The sequence below is a fragment of the Diplotaxodon limnothrissa genome, linkage group LG7, assembly GCF_057381915.1.
Source record: "Diplotaxodon limnothrissa isolate DT_005_m linkage group LG7, D_limnothrissa_male_GT1.1, whole genome shotgun sequence".
NCBI lineage: Eukaryota > Metazoa > Chordata > Actinopteri > Cichliformes > Cichlidae > Diplotaxodon > Diplotaxodon limnothrissa.
Window position 1 is genome coordinate 48,178,938 of NC_140602.1, and position 20,479 is coordinate 48,199,416.

At 44.4% G+C, this 20,479-nt stretch overlaps 1 protein-coding gene across 3 annotated transcripts in view; it reads left to right on the forward strand.

Annotated features, from left to right (window-relative positions):
* rgs3a (regulator of G protein signaling 3a) overlaps nt 1-20,479 on the forward strand; it is a 173,135-nt gene that overhangs the window by 51,199 nt on the left and 101,457 nt on the right. For 2 of the 3 annotated variants that reach the window (XM_085359803.1, XM_085359804.1), the window contains exons 1-3: nt 14,259-15,029; nt 18,374-18,455; nt 19,801-19,906. In XM_085359803.1, coding sequence (XP_085215929.1) covers nt 14,781-15,029; nt 18,374-18,455; nt 19,801-19,906 — 437 coding nt within the window. In that variant the 5' untranslated portion in view covers nt 14,259-14,780. Of the gene's footprint in view, nt 1-4,544; nt 4,613-14,258; nt 15,030-18,373; nt 18,456-19,800; nt 19,907-20,479 lie in introns of those variants that run through there. The other variant, XM_085359802.1, reaches the window with a different exon arrangement.

Sequence of the window (20,479 nt, forward strand, 5' to 3'; positions counted from 1 at the left end):
GCTACCCCCCCCTGATTTCTGATTACCTCCGCACCATCCTCCAACCCCGTCCTCAGGAGCAGGCACCCAGCGCACGGGCCGCGTCACCACCGTTCCGCTGTCACGCAACTTCCCCATCACCGCCTCCACCATCTTGCGGCTCCGGGGTGATTAAAGTTGGCTCACTGAGACTCGGACGCAACCTGGGGTCGCTACCATCCATGCCTTCGTACACGAGCCGCTCACCCTCGCCGTTTCGTTCGGACTTCGCTTCTCCAGCCTCCTTTCTGGCACGGATGTGGTCGGAGGATGAGGAGCCAGCCGTCACAGCTATCAATGTGTCAACAGCCGCTGCTAGGAGGAAGCGGCGCCTTCGTCGCCGCCGCACGTCAGCGCAGCCAGAGTCCGGGGTGTCGTCAGAGCAGTCGCCTGGGCCGGAACCGCTGGCCGAAGCCGCCTCCGAGTCCGTGTCAGCAGTGATTTTCGGCTCTGAGGAGATGTCCCCACAAATCACTGCCCGGGACATCGCTGAACGGGAGCAGGTGGTTCTCGCGGAGCTGGAGGAGAAGCTCCGGTGGAAGCCGTGGCTGACCCCCGACTGTGAGCAAGTCTTTCGGGGAACGCGCCTCGCTCTCGGGGGTCCCCGGAGTTGCCAGGGACTTCCACCGCTCACCCCGCCCGCTTCCACGGATAGAAAGAAGCGGCACTCTCGCCGCCGGCGCTCTGAGCTCCTCACAGTTCAGTTAGCTCCCTCGCCGCCACCCTCAGTTCAGTCAGCTCCCTCGCCGCCACCCTCAGTTCAGTCAGCTCCCTCGCCGCCACCCTCAGTTCAGTCAGCTCCCTCGCCGCCACCCTCAGTTCAGTCAGCTCCCTCGCCGCCACCCTCAGTTCAGTCAGCTCCCTCGCCGCCACCCTCAGTTCAGTCAGCTCCCTCGCCGCCACCCTCAGTTCAGTCAGCTCCCTCGCCGCCTGTAGCGCAGGCCCCAGTAGCTCCAGTGCCGCCTGTAGCGCAGGCCCCAGTAGCTCCAGTGCCGCCTGTAGCGCAGGCCCCAGTAGCTCCAGTGCCGCCTGTAGCGCAGGCCCCAGTAGCTCCAGTGCCGCCTGTAGCGCAGGCCCCAGTAGCTCCAGTGCCGCCTGTAGCGCAGGCCCCAGTAGCTCCAGTGCCGCCTGTAGCGCAGGCCCCAGTAGCTCCTGTAGCCCAGCCCCCGATAGCAGTACGGTCCGCTGGTCAGCTTCACATTCAGCCAGGGGTCTCAAATCTCTCTGGCTCTGCATCAGCTCCTGCTGGGAGCTCGGATGAGCTCATCCAGGACTCCGCGGCTCCCACGCCGCCATCTACCTCGTCAGCTGGAGGGCCCGGGGAGCCCGTTCAGCCTCCTGTCTCAGCTGGAGGGCCCGAGGAGTCCGTCCGGCCTCACGCCTCGTCTGCTGGAGGGCCCGAGGAGCCCGTTCAGCCTCCTGTCTCAGCTGGAGGGCCCGAGGAGTCCGTCCGGCCTCACGCCTCGTCTGCTGGAGGGCCCGAGGAGCCCGTTCAGCCTCCTGTCTCAGCTGGAGGGCCCGAGGAGTCCGTCCGGCCTCACGCCTCGTCTGCTGGAGGGCCCGAGGAGCCCGTCCGGCCTCACGCCTCGTCTGCTGGAGGGCCCGAGGAGCCCATCCAGCCACCTTCTGCTACGCCTGGTCCAGCTTGTGCTTCGTCCGCTGCAGCCTCAGAGCCTTCGTCCGCTGCAGCCTCAGAGCCTTCGTCCGCTGCAGCCTCAGAGCCTTCGTCCGCTGCAGCCTCAGAGCCTTCGTCCGCTGCAGCCTCAGAGCCTTCGTCCGCTGCAGCCTCAGAGCCTTCGTCCGCTGCAGCCTCAGAGCCTTCGTCCGCTGCAGCCTCAGCCTGTGCGTCACCTGGTCCCGCCTCGACTGGTCCTGTGCCCACCGGGCCTCGGCCAGTACGCCTGACACTGGAGAGCCGCCGCCGCTGCCTTCCGCGCGGCCGGCCCCCTGAACTGCTCCGTCGTCTCCTTCGCCGCCGCCGCTGCCTTCCGCGCGGCCGGCCCCCTGAACTGCTCCGTCGTCTCCTTCGCCGCCGCCGCTGCCTTCCGCGCGGCCGGCCTCCGGACCAGCTCTGCCACCCGCCTGGTCGGCCCCCCGACCGTGTGACCCGTGAACTCTGGTGCCTGTGGGCTCTGGGTCGGCCCCCTGAACTTTGTTTTGACTATGGTCATGTGCTCCCGTGTTTTCTGTTGTTTATTTTGTTTCCCGTTCTGGTCCCTCCGTCCTGGTCCCCCGCCTCCCGCCCTGGGTGGGTTGTTTTCTGTTTTTGTTTTTGTTTCTCGGGTTTGGGCTGTCGGGAGCCAGCCCTTTAGGGGGGGGTGGTGTCATGGTCCTGGGCCATGTGGGCCCAGTATTCTTAGTTTTTCATGTATTTTTGTATTTTGTTCCTTATTTAGGCCATGCTTCCTGGGTTGATCTGTTACGTTGTTCCTTATGTGTTTTCCCTTCGTGACTCTTACCCCCTGTGTGCCCCTCTGTGTATTTATGAGCCCTCGTCTCTCTTTGTGCTTTATTCTATGTTTTCCCCAGCCCGTTATGTCTGCGTTCTCCCCGTGCTCTCTCTCCTCCTGTTTGAACCTCTGTACTTCCTGCTTTACTTTGCCCGTCTCCCATCAGTGTTACGTTCACTCCTGCCGTGTCTTGTTATGATTATCAGTGTCACCTGTGTTCCCCGTGTGCATCCACTTCCCCTGATCATCCCTCATGTGTATTTAGCCTCTGTGTTTCATGTAGTCTGTGTCGCGTCGTCTGTGTTATCTCCCCTACCCCTTGTCGTAGTATCCCAGCCATAGTTTGCATTTTGCTGTCTAAATCTCATTAGAGTCATAGTTTCCCAGTCTATGTTCAGGTTTTCCCTCAGTTACTTTGTTGTTCTTTTCTATGAGTTTTTCAGCCGTAATAAAAGGCTCGTTTTTGTTGGAATCCACTCCTGCATCCTCGTTTGTGTTCGCACCTGGGTCCACCACACACCTTTCCGCACGGTCTGCCTCCGCAGACCTTGACACAGTGGAGGCTCTGTCATGGTTTGGAGGTCGATTTCAGCCAGTGGTGTTGGTCATCTCGTCAAAATTAACTGAATTATGAATGCAGGGAAATACAGTTAAATTTTGCTCCACTGTGCAATACCATCAAGAAGTGGAAAGTCTCTGATTGGCGTCAGCATCATATAGTACGTTCATAAAAAAATCACTACAATGCATTAAAAGCATACCTGGAAAGAAAAATACACAATGAAAATGTCAGTTGTGGATTGGCCTCCCCAGATCTGCAACGTTATTGAAGTAGTGTGGGATCATCATGACAAAGAACATAACAAAAGGCAGCCAGAATCCACAGAAGCGCTTTGATTGTCCTCAGAGAATCCTGGAGAACTATTCCTGAAGACTGCTTAGTTTGACTAAAAGTGTTCAGACTGTGTTAAAGAATAAAGGTGATCATACAGAATATTGACTTTCATACTCGTCAGAATTGTACAAACTTTGTTTTTGCCTTACATACTGCACTTCCATGTATGTTACATATTTCAACAATTTACTGCATCTATTTCCCATTTTATAGGAAAACATAAAGAAATTAGGGGTGACACAAACCTTTGCTTAGTTACTAATATGCCACTATAGCAAGAGTGAAATGTGTAAGTGGGGAGAAAATGCAAATCAGTGGTTACTCAGCTATTTTCTTTGATTTACGCTGGGACTGTTTGGACTGAGCTTGCTGAAACTTTGAAAATTTCAGTCTGAGACAGGATCGCGCCTCTCCTACGGTGCGAGAGGTAGGGGTGTGACTCAAGAGTATAAAGAGAGGGGTAAGGGGAGGGGGATTGACACATCAAACAAAGGGATGATGGTAGTGGTTGGAGGGTGACGAATGGGTGGCTCTGTCTGAAGTTTGGGAGGCAAAGAAAGAGAGTGAGGAAAGGTGTACATATTAAGCGAGAGATGTAAACGGAAGTAAAAGCACAGACAGAAAGAGAAAAAGACAGAGCGAGTGAGGGAGATCTGCATCATGGCCTAAAGCTGAATGCTGCCTTTATGAGCTATAGTTAAAAGGACACTGAGGCGTGAGTCCCTGTAACCATAGCAACTTCCCAGGAGCCCTGTGACAGACGGATAATAGAGTGAGAGAGGAGTTGCTTTTCTCTTCTTCACCCCTCCCTCCTTCCCTCCCTCTATTCTTCCCTCCCTCTCACTTGTTCTCACTTCCATTCCTCTCTTGGGCAGTTTGTTGGATCCTCGCATCTTACGGGATTTTCCTTCTCGCGGCTGCCCTGTCTTCTTCTTCTTCTGCTCTCTTTTTTTTTTCTTTTGCCTTTTATGTGCGCTCTGAAGTTTCCCAGCCCAGCAAAGGCTGCTCCAGACAACTGTTGCCATAATTGCTTGTTATCTATGTGAGCGACTTTTATGGACTCTCAGAACTGTTTGAGGACTTTATTTTTGTACATCCAGCGGGGCATTTTGCATTGGCACAGGGAGAAATGTGCTCCAAAGGCACTGTCTCAGCCCGTGATTCCTTTGTCTACATTTCAGAGGCTGTGCTGTCAAACCATGGTGCTGCCCCTGAGACCAATCGGCCTGAGAATATGCAATGCTTAACAGTAAGTGTGATAAAACCTTTCTCACTTTTTTTTTTTTTTGTGTGTGTGTGTGTGTGTGTAAAGCTTACTTGTGCTTACATTTGTTTCTGCTCTGTGTTTGGGTGTGAGTGAACTGCATCAGAAACACTCTGGAACTTTAATAGCATTTGCAGTGCATATACATGTGTGTCCATATACATGTTTGATGATGCCGTTGCTGTCACTTTATGTTGGAAGTTTCTCCATACAGGTGCACAACTTTTGTGGTCCTTCGTTTTCAGCAGCTGCGTGTGTCCTTGTGTGCTTTATTTACTGGCTTTCCACGTCTGTGTGCAATGAACGGATAGGCCTGTTAAATGTACACAAAGTAGTTGACCCGTGACATTACACCACATCCACTGAAGTCATCATGCATAAATATGCCTGCAGTAAGGGAAATTTACTGCATGAAATTCCACGTTGCACATTCTGAGAAACCATAGCAACTAATTGAATCATTCGCTTAAGCTTTGAGGGGTGAGTGAAGCGAGATGTCATTTCTTGAAAGACAATGTTTGTCAAAAGGCTCGCTTCCATGTGACTCACTTGTGGAGCGGTGCGATTGTTTGTCATTACAAAGGCAAAAGAAGGAATCGTGCAGTCAGATGAGAAGTCACTTTTTCTTAACTGTTCTTGGAGAGCACAAATCCTTTCTACATTGCCTCTCTTGACCTTCACGTTGTGCATTTCCAGTTCTACGTCTTTTTTTTGTAGTTAGTTTTCTCTATTTCCACATTCTTGCCAAGTAGTATTAAAAATGAATGAGTTCAAGCGTCCTCAAAGTTGCTGGAGAGGGAGTGAGGATGCTTTTATCCATTTGAAGTGGCAACAAGGAAGAAGAAAAGCAACATGAAAAGAAAAACCTACACGCTAAGACCTGAGGGGTTTATTTGATTAAAGCACAGTTGGGACTCCTAAGGGACACACAAATGGCATTTTCAATCTATTGAGTATTTCCTGTTTTTACCCTATTTGGAACGCTAACTGCTTTGTTCTTGGCCTTGTGCTCCATGAGCTGCCTCCCTGATGGTTTTGCATGTAGCATGTGGTTTTGGCAGAAGCTTCTTTGCACTGTCCAGTGGTAACCTTCAGTAGGGAGGTATAATAATGTAAGATGTTCCTGGTCTCGTGCCAGCTCTACTGGGAACTTTTTTGAATGAATATTTTCACTGCTTGGCTGCAACCTATGCTACGTGCTCCTTGACCTGAGCAAGATAGCACAAAAGAGTTACTAACATTGTAGCTATTAGAAGGGATGCTTTTATTTAAGCTATCATTACATCAGTGTCATTAAGACATGGCATATGCATAGTCCTTGGCTTTAAAGCTGCTGTCAGATAATGCAACTCTCATTATCAGGTGTTTGTCAAAGAAAAATAATACACCTGTCAGCACTTAACTGTATGTAGCACTTTTTAGTGCTACAGTTTTAAACCTTAGTTAAATTCTGCAAACCTAACTATGTGTAAAAAGTTCCTCAGTTACTCATTCACATGCATGATTGGTGGTAGAGCTACACAACAAGCATCTTGGTTACCACTAGAAGCATTCAGTGTCTTGCCCATGGGTACTTTCACACATGGACAGCCAAGGTATTAAACCTCCAACCGTGTGGTTAATGGACACCCTAAGCTAGCACCGACACACGGCCACCCAAAGAACTCTGCTCCTAAGAAACTGAAACCTAAGAGCTTTTTGAATACAAGTTAAGTTTCCATCCGTCCATTTTCTGAAAGGCATCTTGATCAAACAATGTCTATCACAGTCCATTACAATAAGCTTATTTTTTATCCTCACAATGTCAGAAAGCAATGGAACATATTTATCATGTTAAAACTGGTTTACACTGCATCCAGTGTGTAATTTTTACATTAGCTTATAGATTAAAATTTAGATCTCTGATGAATCAATGCTGACCCCCCCAAAAAGTCTGCTTTTAAAATTTGCTCAATAAATGTGAAAAGTGGTTATTATATTTAAAAATAAATATATAAATAATCTTACTTTACTGCTGCCAGTGGAAGCCCCTGGTTGGCTCTTCGTTTATGCTGTGACTCATTTGACCGTCCTGTGTCACATCAGAGATGGTGCTGGTGTTGTTTTATCCCAAATTACAGCAATTATGCAGCAAATAAATAAGACATAAAATTGCTTTGCTACAAGCATCTTCCAGAATGCATCCTGTAATGGTAAAACAGGTGCTTGTTCGAGATAGTTACTTGTATTTTTTCCCCCCTCCAATGTATGGAGCAGATTACACGAAAAAAAAAACAAAAAAACAAAAAAACAAAAAAAACAAGACTGAAGAACGGATATTATCAGTCTTTTAGTACAAATGTACAATACGCTGCATGTCATCAGAAAACCCCACAGTACCTCAGTCTAAGTAGTAGAGTAACAAAACATGCATACGAGGCTCAGAAGCCTATTGTAAGAAAGAAAGTCCTTAGCTGGTCACAGACTGTTTAGCAGACAAACTTTGAAAAAATAAAACAATTAATAGTGACTATTTTGGCAGTGGAATGAATGAGAAATAGTATTAATTACTTTTATGACTCATTGATTGCGGTAAATAATTAAGTAGGCAGGCAGGTTAGTTTTAGGGAAACACTGATTTGCGTTAAATAATTTTCGGTTGTTAGATGAGTTATTTTGTTCGGCTACAATAAAAAGTGCTTGTTCGTGGTTTAGGGAGGATTGGTCAAGATTAATAAATGTCAGTGTTAATTTGTGGTTGGACAAAGTAAACAAACTGTTAAGTTGTGTCATGTTTCGGCTATGTGGCAGGCAGGGATTGGACCCAAACGCAAACTCACAGGGACAGAACTTGAACTCAAAAGCACAGCTTTATTGCTGGAAAATAGAACACAAGCAATACAAAACTAAACTGGGACAAGCCAATTAAAATGCACACCAGAAGCCACAGGGAGACTCACACACAGCATGAGGGAGACTACAACACTGACAAAGAGAAACACAGGGCTTAAATACACAGAGGGATAACGAGGGAATGAGACACAGAAGGAGAGCACAGCTAGGAGTAATCAGGCTGGACGAGACAAGCGAAGCAAAACTAGAAACACTCACATGAGACATGGACCTTCAAAGTAAAACAGGAAACACACTGACTGAACTCTAAACATGCAAACTTAACAGCAACTGAGAAGACAGACTACAGGGACCAGAAACATGGTACAAAGAGGTCACAGTAGACACAACATTGAACACAGGGAAGCCATATTACAAAGCCAAAGAACTAAACCTATGATAACCATAACTGAAATCTAGGGAAACAAGAAACAGTACAACAAAGGACTCAAAACATAATCCATAATATAAAAACACGAGATCTCTTCAAAATAAAACAGGAAACATGAGAGGCAGACATGACAACATAAGACAACAGACATGAAACACACGAAGGGCAAGGGAGACTTCGCAGGGGTTGAAAACACAAGGGGGAGCTAATAAGCAAATGAACATAGGAAACCTAATAAGCTTAAACATACACTATAAACATCAAAAGAACTAAAACTCAAAACACTGGGTCATAAGACCCAGGATCGTGACAAGTTGAAATTCAATATTTTGTTGTTTTGTTTGTTCACCTGATCTTATCTCAGATTTTTCACTTGAGTCTGCTTCTGTCTTTAGCTGCCGTTGGCTTCGACTCAAAGGCCAAGACTTCTGGTTTTCTGTAGGGGTCATTGTGTGGATGCAGATAAAAAAGAAGAAAGCTAAGCTATCATTCAACCCTGGCCCAAAATACATTCCATCATTTGCTCTATAAACACACTGTTTGTCTGCATACAACCTGTAAGCCTGCTTAAATGCAATTGACCAGTTGTACTGAAAGCCCAACCAGAAACCATGTGCTGCTAACAAAAATCAGATTTTACATGTTAATATGCAGATTTTAAACCCTACACTTGGCATAAAAGTGGGATGTTTTTCCACTTTCCAGACACCCTGAATATCCTGAGTGGAAGTTCCCCCTGTGCTTGTTAAGACAGTTTCTCAAACCACAATCAATCTTTTAGACCAAATCATTTTATAAAGTTAATTTCTCTGAGCTTTATTAAATTACATCAGGTAAAAGCGGACTCCTATTGGTTGATCTTCATGGTATCAAGAAACTGCATGGAGTGAATAAAAAATAATCAATAACAGTTTGAGGCTGCGTCCAACAAATTCTCCCCCCACCGCACTTTGCAATGGCTGAGGCCTGTGTTTTTTTACAGGACCCTAAATTCCACAGCGTCGTCTTCCAAACTGGACGCTTTTTCAGTTTGCCACAAATTAAACTTTGGGTAAAACGCTCAGTTGTTATTTACTTAGCCATCAGGCCACAGTAGAGAAGGTGCGGGACTAATATCTCACTGGCTACTTAAAAACACTGGAGGACTTTTACGGTCGCCCTGTCTTTACCTGACATCCCCAAATGAACACCTTGCTCAGAGGGAAACAGTTCTTGGAGTCACGTTTTGTTGATCCGGGATCTATGAGTTAACCAACAGTCAGCTGGAGTCAGGTACTTGCTTCACATTACTTTTGTGAATATTCCGTTTCGTGGCAACTAAAGCGCTAACCTGAATCCCCACCCCCACAAAAAACGCTGTCCCCCTAAAGCGCTCTCAAGCGCTCCCAGCTGGATGTTTTCAGAAGAACGTCTGGCGTTTTCACTTGGCAAAAAATGCTTTAGTGGACAAAGCCCCTCAGACCTATTCAGCAGATCAGTATGACACTTAAAATGTATCCGTGTTGCTTTAGAAACACTCTGGGATGCCAGCTTTGTGAAAAGCAGTGGTCATATGGCGCTTATGTAGAGAATCAGAGTGATTGCACAGGATTAGACAGAGGAGGTAACTTTAGTTTCACCTTTCACATGCTTTCCTTCTATCGTTTAGGTTAAAAAGTACTTCTCTATATCTTCATGTTTTCCACATATGCAAACAAAACTTACAAATACATTACATTTCCTACACTGCTGGAAGAGTCGCTTTTAAGGTCATTGAGGGCATTGTGGCATCTGCATGTGTAAAAGGTCCTTTCGTCTTCCCTTCTCATCTCCTCCCTCCTTCATTCTTGTTTTCCCTCTTCCTCTTTATCTCCGGGTGAATCAGAGTAACATATGATTGTGCGGTTTGTGTGGGACAGTCTCAGGGGAGACTTAAGGGAGGGGGGGAAGCACATTCACAGACTAAATTAGGGGAGAATGGAAAACCCTTTTAGAGTTTCTCCTTTTTTATTTTTTTTGTACTCTCTTTCTGTTGCCATGTCCCTGCTCCGTTCCAGACCACCGCTAATTTCCTCCCTCACTGTGGTATCCTCCTCTGCATCCTTCTCCTCTCTTTCCCCCCTGTCCCCTACTAAACAAAGAGGTCTGTGGTATCATTAACTGCCTTCTCTTCACCAACTCAAACATTTTTCAGTGTTTGGTAATGGCCTTGCACATGAATACCTTCAGCGATTCACACAGGACTCATTAAAAGGCTTTGGCAATGTTGATAGAGATGTTGGTGAAGATAATACTTGATATACACAAAGGAATGTACCACAGCAATGAAAAAGCACATGGCTATTTTCCATCCACTGAATACGCTTTCACAACTTCTTCTCACGTATTGTGGTTCTTGTGCATTTAGTTAATTAATAAATTAAGTTAGTTAACATGTTTGGAAGATAAAATGTGTTTCGTAGTGTGTGTTGCAGTGTGCGAGCCGAATGTCCCTGTAATTTATTCCGAAATGCTGGTGCTGCTTTTTAAGAAAGTGTTGTTGGCATTTAGGATTAATAATCATAAGAAGGGCATGTTGTGGTGACTGCAGCATTTGATTTGTGTGATATTTAGAGAAAATGTTGATGTCCTCTTAAAAACAAAATCAGAAAATTCTCTTGCAATGCCTTAAATGGAAAACTAAAGCAATTGATCTTTTGAAATCTGACATTTTGAGTTACCAATTTAGGGTGAAGGATTAGTTTACCTGTCAGATTGTACTGAAGTAAAATTAAACTATAGCTTGTTAGAAAGCAAGGACTGCCACCATAATAATAATGGTCACATAATAAATGTAATGGTTCCTTTATATGGTTCCTTTATAAAGATGCCTTTCAAGATTTTGTGGGCACTTACTGACAATAATGTAGAGTAAAAGCTGTTATATAAAACACAAACCAGCACATTAGAAACAAATGTGCTGGTTTGTGGAAAAAAAAAAACAGGAAAATAATCAAGCCTAATGAGCTAGAACAAAACCCACTGAGGATGCAAGGTGGGGTTTGAGTAACGTCTTAAATTGTCCAGGATTTCATGTTTTGGATGTTAGTTTGCAGAGTTTTGGAGTGTGGCTACAGAAGGCTTTGTCTCTCACAGGCTGCAGTCTGTGGAGAGAAACGGGCACCTCTCCTGTGTCTGAGGATAGGAGGGTTAGGAGGCAAGAGCGATGCTGAGGCACAAGACGGTAGAAGGGCTTGCAGGTGAGGTGGAGAGTCTTGTAGAGGAGTGTGATAGACATGTGCCTCTCAAGAACTCAGTAGGAAACAGCACTTTATTACAGAAGTTCAGGGGTGGAAAGAGAAATGCATGCTTGAGCGTTTTTAGCAAGAGGATTAGAAAATGAAACCCAGAGACAAGAGGTGTTGTGGAGGTGGAGGCATTCAGATTGATGTGTTGATCTGAGCAGTGGAGAACGCCTTGGGACAGAGAAGCTAGTGGGGCTTACTGATAGTAATTAACTGCTTTCCTTTGAGAGGTATGATTGGAACCAGGAGAGGGCAGTGCCACAAACATGCATTGGGTAAAGTGGGTGAGCAGAACACTGCAGCATACAATATCAAAGGCAGTGGATGGGTTGAAAAGGCCAGCATCTTTTGCACTGAGGAATTTGTTAGTGATCTTGATGAGAACAATCTCAGTGCTGAGCTAAGCCTGGGTTGTAGGTTGTAGAGTTCATGATTGGACTTATAATGCTGGATCTGTGAAGCAGCTGCTGCAAACTCAAACTTTCTGGAGTTTTCTTTGTTTTCTCACTTTCTAAAAATGATCATCTGAAGCACAGATTTAAGACTTGACATGAAACAGAGATGCCATGTCAGCATTTACCAGTTATGTTTACTGGTTTTTAAAAAAAGGCTATCGGCTCATGGCAATGACAGTGAGCACAGTTCATGAATATTAACAATAGTTGAGCCCTGGACAACATGTCCCCTCACATCAATTTGCTTGTCAGCTACCATTAGCTTTTAAACCGTCTCTGTGCAAATGGGTCTGACACTTTTGTCTGTTGCAAAGGATGGACAGGAAGGGTGAGGTGAGCTGAATAGATGAGAAAGAGTTTATTTTTTTCTTCTTTTGGATTGTGTCTTTGAAAAAAAAAAGAAGAATGGCTGGATTCATTGCCAGGAAATATTCTTTTGTGAGTATTTTGGGACTTGGCTGCTCTTAACCTTCCTCTCTTCTCCGCAAGGTGCTGAGCTTATCGTTGTTCTTTCCTATACTTTCCAACTTTTGTTAATCTGAAAGAAGCAACCCTGTCCTGCTATGTTTCAGGGGGAAGAGCAAACTGTCTGTGCCTCAACCCCTAAAATTGCTTCTGATGAGCAGAGCAGTCTTCCACTTCAATTCAAGTGTAGTGACATTAAAAGTAAGAACTGTGATCACTTTGCTGATCCCCTTAGATTTCATGTAGTCCCATCACTTAAACGTGTGAGACATATATATCTGCAATTCGCCACTTGTTCTTTGACTTTACAGTTCAAACAGATGATGTGAGTAACTGATCGATTTAAGGTGGTGCACTGCAGAGAAAAACGTGTTTTTGTTAGTTTTGAGATCTGGTTTTCAGACTAGTGGAAAGAAAACATCCATAATGCACTGCGCATTTACTGCATAAATATACTGTATGTGCTTTATTTTAAAAAATGCGTTGTCATAACATAAATAATCTGCTGGGGAAGTTTCATGATGGCATCTGCACTAGCTACTTGAAAGTTTTTACCTTGTTCCTGTGTAGTTTCTCCCCTAAACATACAGTAAATAAACAATTTGAAGTTCATTGGCCTGCTGCATTCAGGGTTGACTTGCTCTTTATCTCTCATATTATGCACAGTGTCACCCTCAAAATGTTGTAACTATAGTTGCACCTATGACTCTGCATGCCAAACTTCCACTGTTTGAATTTTAAATGCAACTCGAGCTGTGACCTTGAACTCGGTCTTAGACCCATCGTGTGTTCACTGGCTCAGAAGACGTCTCTTCCTTTGATAGCTGTTTATTCAGGTCAGAAAGAGAGAGGCAGAAGGAGGGAGAGAGATCCCACACTACTAAAAAAACAGATTGGCCTTGTCTGGCTCCGAGACAAGCTTTTCAAACTTTTCTTTCACTCTTCTCGCTAAGACCGGCTTTCTTCTCTCCTTTTCTTCTGTCCCTCTAATCCGTCCTTCTGCCTATTTAGAGGTGAACAGCGCAGCGTGAAAGAAAGAGAAAGTGTTTTTGTGTGCTTGACGGGTAACCCTCGCCCTTTTCAAAAGGCAAACAGGGAAAAGCTGCCATCACTATTGGCATGAAGGGATCTTAAAACAATGGCCTTTTCTGCCACTTTATTAACACTGTACAGACTAATGCAGCAGCACTCCTCTTTCACCCCGCTCGTTTTCTGTCCGTGTTTCTTTCCTCGAGCCAGATATTCAGACGATTAAAAAGAAAAAGCAGCAAGCTGGGAATTAAAGGGGCTGTAAAGGGTTAGACAGCCTTTGTCGCAGTCGTGATTTAACAGGTTTTTTCCCTCCGCTGCTATTCAGGCGTTTTTTGTTGTTATTTTGCAGCTGACCACCTCTCTCTCAGATATACGGATATTTAAAACAAAAACAGAAGCAAAGCTTGGATAGCTGGAGCAGGAGGGGAGATTGTTCGGAATTCTCAGACCTGCGAATTTCCGTACCGTGTGCTTGGAGCCGAGTGGGGAGCGACTGAAAGGAAAAGCAGAGGAAATGTGGAAGTCGAAAACATAACAAACAAGCAGAATGTCTGGACGGAGGTTGGGGAGTATGGGGAAAAAAAGTACGGTGGAAAGAGTCCGATGAGGTGCGAAGTTTGATTGAGGCGCGAGAGTGAAGCTTGTCCCTAAACAACAGTGCTGTCGTTGTATTTTGTGTGTTTTGCCGGGAAATGAGGTCATTAAAATTGGTAACACGCAAAAGTGGAGAGCAATCAGACACGTTTCCGTTTACAGTCCACATGTGGTCCGAGTTTAACTCTGCGACAACTGCAGGCTCAGGCCCGGCCTATTAAAAGTCCTGCCTTTCACGGTCTTATTCATACATGTCTCACTCGCGCTGCCTGCATTAGTCACTGCAGAGTATATACAGTATTTACAAGGGACAGTTCTATAGCACCTTTCACAACCTCACAGTGTCGACTCAGGAAACAAACTGGCCTTATCGGGGGCAGACACACAAAGCTGTTCAAGCAGCAGGGTGGCGAGGTATGCATAAGTGCATGTGTGTATGTGTGCGGAGGGGGGTGGCGGTGGGAGGCACTTCCTCCTATTCTTCTGCTGTTGAAGAGTTCCCATGAGCGCCCCTGCCAGGAGCTACAGTGTGGCCTGAGCGGGCTGAGCCAGCGCCAGTCTCGCCTACATGACGCCGTCACACACTCACACAGCTGATCTCAGGCACTGCTGCAACTTCTGCTGTTCAGGCCACAGGGCGAGGAGCTGGGCCGCGTGGTGCAGGATACAACAGATGGAAGAAGAAAGAAGAGAGATGAAAAGAGGAAGGTTTTGAGTGAGAAAGGGAAGTCAAACACATGAAGCTGAGGTTGGCATGAAATTGTAGGTACAAAGAGAGGCAAAAAAAGATGATTCTGCACAGATGACTGGAGTCAGAATAATAATACATTTTGAGTTTGGAGGTCAGTGGCAGTGTTTTTGCAAAGAGGACGGGGAAACTGAGACTCATTTACGGAAAAGCTGGTGCAGCGTGAACGCCCGAAGTATCCAAGGAGCATTTCTCTTCCACAGATTCCTGTTTGTTACCCAGCGAGGTGAGGGACACTCTTGCCACCTAAAGCCACCTCAACTGGACTGTCACCTGGGCACACTTCAATACTAAATTCCCTACAGCCTCTGCCTGGGCAGCTGTCACCACCAAGATGATCCATAACACCCTAAAGTCCACCCAGCCATCGGAGCAAAGCCCCAGGAGAACAAGCTCAGCGGCACAAAGGAAACTTTGGCGATACTCGGGCTGCAGGAGTGCTGGCCAGGTGGAGAGTCACCGTCGTAGTGTGTGTGTATTGGCTGCGGACTTGAACACAGGAGAGGGAGGAGGAAGAGGAGGTGGTGTAATACACACCATCCACGGGCTGTGTCACCTGTGCATCGGATGTAGGCTGCCTCAGGTGTGTCTGAGTTCAAGTTACAGAAGTGAGAGAAAGGGAAGGCGGTGGTGGAAGAGGGAGTGGGAATGGGGAGTGCTTTAGCTGCACGGTTGCAACCTGTGTGTGTGAGTGAAACCCGAGTTAACAGTTTTAATAGTTCTGATCTTGGAACAGCGCTTTCATAATTTATCTGCAACAGATGAATAAAGTTCCCAGAATTATAACACTCCAGCAGCGTAGATAGTTTTTGATCTTTCTAACACAGAAGCAGAATATAAAATATTGAAGTGGAAACATCCTTGTTTGCACGCTGATAAAAAAAGAAAATGCACTTCCAGCTACATGCCAGCAGAAGAATAACTGCCTGCGAGCAAATGCAGGCGGTATGGTGGTGTGGGGGTGGGCGGGGGTGTTTTTCTTGAGGTAAGAGACCCAGGAGACACATATTTAGAACGATATGAACTGACACTTTTGGTACACATTTAACATACAGATCAAAATTAGTCAATCAGATGTGAAAATATAAGAATATAATGTTAATGACTCCGAATAAAGATTAATCAGATTTCTGCATTTAGTGTCTAACGAGACTAAAAGAATAACGACTGGAAGTTAATTTTGAGTCCGAACTTACATGATGAAAATTCAGCGAGACGTTAGTCAGATAAGGGTGTGGGTGCGTTTTGCTTTCTTTAGTCAGTGAACATACTGACCCAGATAACAGTGTCCAGCCGTATGTGATTGGTAAGTTTTATTTACTTAACTCTTCTCCTGCACTGTTGGAAGTAAACAAGACAAAACTGTTTCCAACTAAATGTTAGGGCTGTAAAATAAAGGCGTTAGTAATAAAACTTTGCAAATGATTTGAATCATTCACACCTGTTTGAAAACAATAAAAAGACAAGAAGTTGGGAAAAAAGGCTTTTGAAAGGACAAAGTTGATATTCATTTTCATTAAAAATAATGAAATGAGAAACAAAAGTTGTGCTATCATCAGATCTATATTGATGGTGATTGTGGGTCACGCAAGGATGAGTGAAAAAAAAGAAAAGCACATGCATGAGCACTCTTCTGCTGGGTTCATTTAAGTTTGTTACAACTAACTTAAAATCTTACTTTTTATTCTAGTCCTTACTCATTATGATTGTTATTAATTCATCAGTAAAGCCCTGCTTATACAATTTAAATATTGAATGCATGCTGGCAGCATGTCCCATTCATTTTTCTTCATTTATCTCACTAATACGTCTCGTGATTGATGGAGCAAAATATGAAAAATCATTGATGGATTATTTCCAGGCTCCTCTTTTCTAAAAATAATCCTCCTGATTTAATTTAGAAGTGGAAAAAAAAGGACATCAGACGGCTTTCTAAAACAGACCAGAGGTAGTCCAAGTGATTGGACTCGGCTATGCTTACAAATTTAATTAACGCTGTAAAGGCTATGGATTCTGGATGAATCAATCCAAATTAGGCAGCTCTGAGAGCTCGCTTAAAAAGGACAAGTATCTGAACAAGGAAGAGATAGAAAGGGATAGATGAGACAGCAGACTGGCAGTCTGTGCCGCACTTCTCTCCATTGTCAGTCCCATTCTTTGCTTTTCTCAGATTTCTGTCACGTATTCGGTTTCTGCTCTTTCAAAGTGTTTATTGGTGGTTTGTTGTTTGTCTTAAATTCCAGGGAAATGCTTTACTTCAGACCAGCTGTTCCTCTTTTTGTCGCTTAGTTTGTGATCCGTTTTATCCCCTTTCATAGTGTTTTTGTAAAAAACAAAACAAATCCTGGTTTAGGTGAAGAGAGATGGTTTCTTTTTCAGTTTTTAACTGATTTTGATTGAATTTGATTGCTGTCTTCCTACAAAAATATAGACCTACACACACAAAGCACTGAATTAAGTTTAGTTTAAGAACTTATCTTAACCGTTGTCACAGTCGCCAGTGAAGATATGCAGTCATTAGTCTACCAGTTTAAACGTGTCAGTGTTTTTTGTAGGTTGCACTGACATATTCTCCTTCTCCTAATCCCAATTACATAGTTTATGGATGCTCCAAAGGCGAGTGTTTTGTATTTTTCAGTTACTGAGGAAGGACAACAACTAAAAGATTGAATGTTTGGCACATTAGTGAAACGTGTACAAAACTGTGCATCAGTCACATTTGCTTTTTTTTCTTTTTAGGGCAGCGACAAAGTCCGCCGTATTTGTCCGTGGCATGAAAGTCTTTTTTGTAGCAGTGTATTTTTGGAGGGGACAGATTAAAGTGACTCAAGGTTAAAGGAATATGGTGACACGAGGCATAAAATCGGTGGACTATAAGAAACCGCAATGGTAGTCGACATTTCAGGGTCGTGCCGAGCTTCGGGCCCCTGAATAATCAGTGTATTTCTACAAGTTGCTGCATCTCGCTCATGGGCAGACTTTGTAATTTAGGAGCATGTACATGTTTGCTCTGCTGTAGGAATAAAAAAAAGAAAGAAAGGGCGAGCGAGCGGGGATGTCTGTGTGTTTTGGGCCCCCCGGTTTTCAGCAGATGACATGGAAAGTGAGATGTTTTGGATGGAACTTTGTTGACTTTGGCTCAGGCTTTCGGGTGCAGGTATTTGAATGTTTGGCAACACAAGAGACAGACAGACAATGTGAAAGATCCATCAGCATTTGTGCCTGTGTGCGTATGTGATACTTTTCAATGGACAAATATTGGTCCTCTCTACTCTACTCTGCAAACCTGATTGGACAACATATTCCAGTAAAATCACTTCGTATCGATTATTTGAAATGTTCATGTTTATTTATTCATTTGCAGAATTAAAACCCTACAAATAGCTATAGAGCACAACACAGTTCTTACCAGCACCATCAAAGGATCAAAGGTTAAATCGAACTCGATATGAAATAGGTTGTAGTGATTATTCATGAACTTCCTGTTGTATTGACTTTTTTGGACCTATTTTTTGCAATATAAAACTAACTTTTTACATTAATGGGGGGGGGGGGGGGGGGGATTAAAGTCTTTATCAGCTGCCTCTGTACACTGCGTATATAAAATCTGGCTAAATGTTAAGTTAATTGGCAGTCTGACTGTTTTTTCCCCTTTCCCTCAGCTAATGGACAAAGAATCTTTTTATCTCAACAGTTGTTTTTCCCACTAACTCAGCTAATTGGCTTCAATGGGAATCTGCTGTCAAGACAGTTTTAGCAGGAAGTAGAAGCAGAATACAAATCATAAATCCAATTGTCCCGTAGCGAGGAAGGAAGTTGATCATTTTGCTTACGTGCTACTTTTCGTTTCTCAGGTAGCAGGGGAGAGAGTGATTTCCTATCACCGTATCACAAAATGCTCATGGTGTGTGTGCGTGTTTTCTGCAGGTGACCATCCTTCGAGGAAAGGATGGATACGGATTCACCATCTGCTCGGATTCTCCTGTGAGGGTACAGGCTGTTGATCCAGGCAAGTTTTACACGCACGTTGTTAGATACATGAAACCCAACTGTTCCTAAAGGATCCATTGTTCAAACTGTGGGTCTTTAAATACTCGGAAACATGACAAAACAGCGCTGCACTTTTCTTTGAGCCTGCCTTTTATATTTTTGATGGACGGGTTTGATTCAACATCAGAATCTGAGGTTTTTCCATGTTTTTCTCGCTGACTGCCAATGACAGATTTCTGTTTTTAATAGTATTTGTATAACATGAGGATATGCCAAAACAGTGTAGTGCTAAACAACATACTATAAATTGTATATGTCAAGACAGGGTCCTTCTTGAGTCAGAAATGGCTTGGTGTTTTCCTCTGTTCCATTTTACATTTGCTGTATAAATACTCTGTTTGCCTTTGTGTCCCATTGATTGACCTGAGTTTGACATCTCTCCCCCTTTTCTGGCATGTTGCCTTTATTCAATAGCGCCGTGGAGAGAGAAGAGAAATGTGGGGAAAGAGGGCAGGGAAGCAAAGGTCTGGTCAGCTGATGACTCAACTGCTATTGACATTTTCTATTAGTATGCCCCCTTAAGATATCAGATTGCCCTTTTAATTTGGTATGTCATAATTACGTGATGCATTTGAAGTTACATCATCAGTGTGTGGGGTGGGGGGGCTCGTAAAATGACCACTATTACCAGCTCAGTCGGTTGAGTGTGGCAGTAGATAAACTTCCACCATCCTCACACTGCCACTCTGAAAGGAACTAGAGTGAAGGCATCCAACGGGGATAACTATATCATCCTGGCACCCATCAACCCTGGAAGCCAGGTACCGCAGAGTGGTGGTGGGCTGCATCTTCATCATCTTCTCCGTCCTCCTCATCCTCACCATGGTCATATGGTGGCTCATCCTAGATATGTCTCCTTACCTTACATCCCTGGTGCTGATAGATAGATGGACTGTATGTACAGTATGTCTGGGCCATTTGGGTTACTGCTGTCTCACTGATTTGTGATTTATAACATGTTCAGCTCAGTCGGTAGAGTGCGGCAGTTGATAGCAAGGCTGTCTGTCAGATAGATACCTTTGAGTTAAGCCCCCATGTTGGGAAGTCTCTTCCCAGTTGTCATGTCTTTAATTAAGATGCTGTGTCCCAAGCTAATAATGTGTGAAAAGTTTTCAAAACAAGCATTTTGACGTGTGGTCATGATTTTATTGCTTATGCCCTGCAGGGATTTGCCATTATGAATCTCGAAGGCTAAAGAAACAAACTTGCACATAAAATACAAGCTACAGCTCTGGTGTGTGTTAATGGTTCTTGAGAGTGTGCAAAGATGCAAACTTTTTGTTTCCATCTTTTTACTTTGACAGGGGGTCCAGCAGATCAGGCTGGTCTGCAGCAGCTGGACACTCTCCTGCAGCTAAATGGTCAGCCAGTGGAGCAGTGGAAGTGTGTGGACTTAGCCCATGCTATAAGGTAAAAACAACACAAACAAAAACAGGCTTATTGGCAACTAAATGTTGCAGAATAACTTTTCATGTGCATATCCACATCTCTAGGATGAAAATTAGGGAAGTTATTAGAGAGGTTTAGAGGTTTTCAGAGATAATTGTTGCATCCAAATTGAGTTACAGATCAGTTTAAGCGGCCCCCTAAGCTAAGCCTGTGGTGTTTACAGGGCTTTCATTTCAGAAGCTGAGATTGTCAGAAACCAAAAGGAAATCCATTTACACTGAAGCGATGTGGGAATAGCTCTGCAATTACATGTTATGAAGTCAGTGATTTATCAGCACTCAACAGCATAATCTTAGTTAAACTTTTAAGGGTTTGATCCTCTGTTTGCTTTTCGATGAGCTGTCTCATTCCTACAGTGATGCAGTTTAAAAACAGAATGAATTAAAGTAGGTTTATTTCTGTTTTGTTTTTTACAGACATGCAGTAAGTATCAAAGAGTCTGGTTTTAATGCGTATTAAATGTGTGGTTTCAGGGTTGCTTTTCATCCAGATGTTTTTGTTTTTGACTTTTAATGTATATTATAGATATAATTC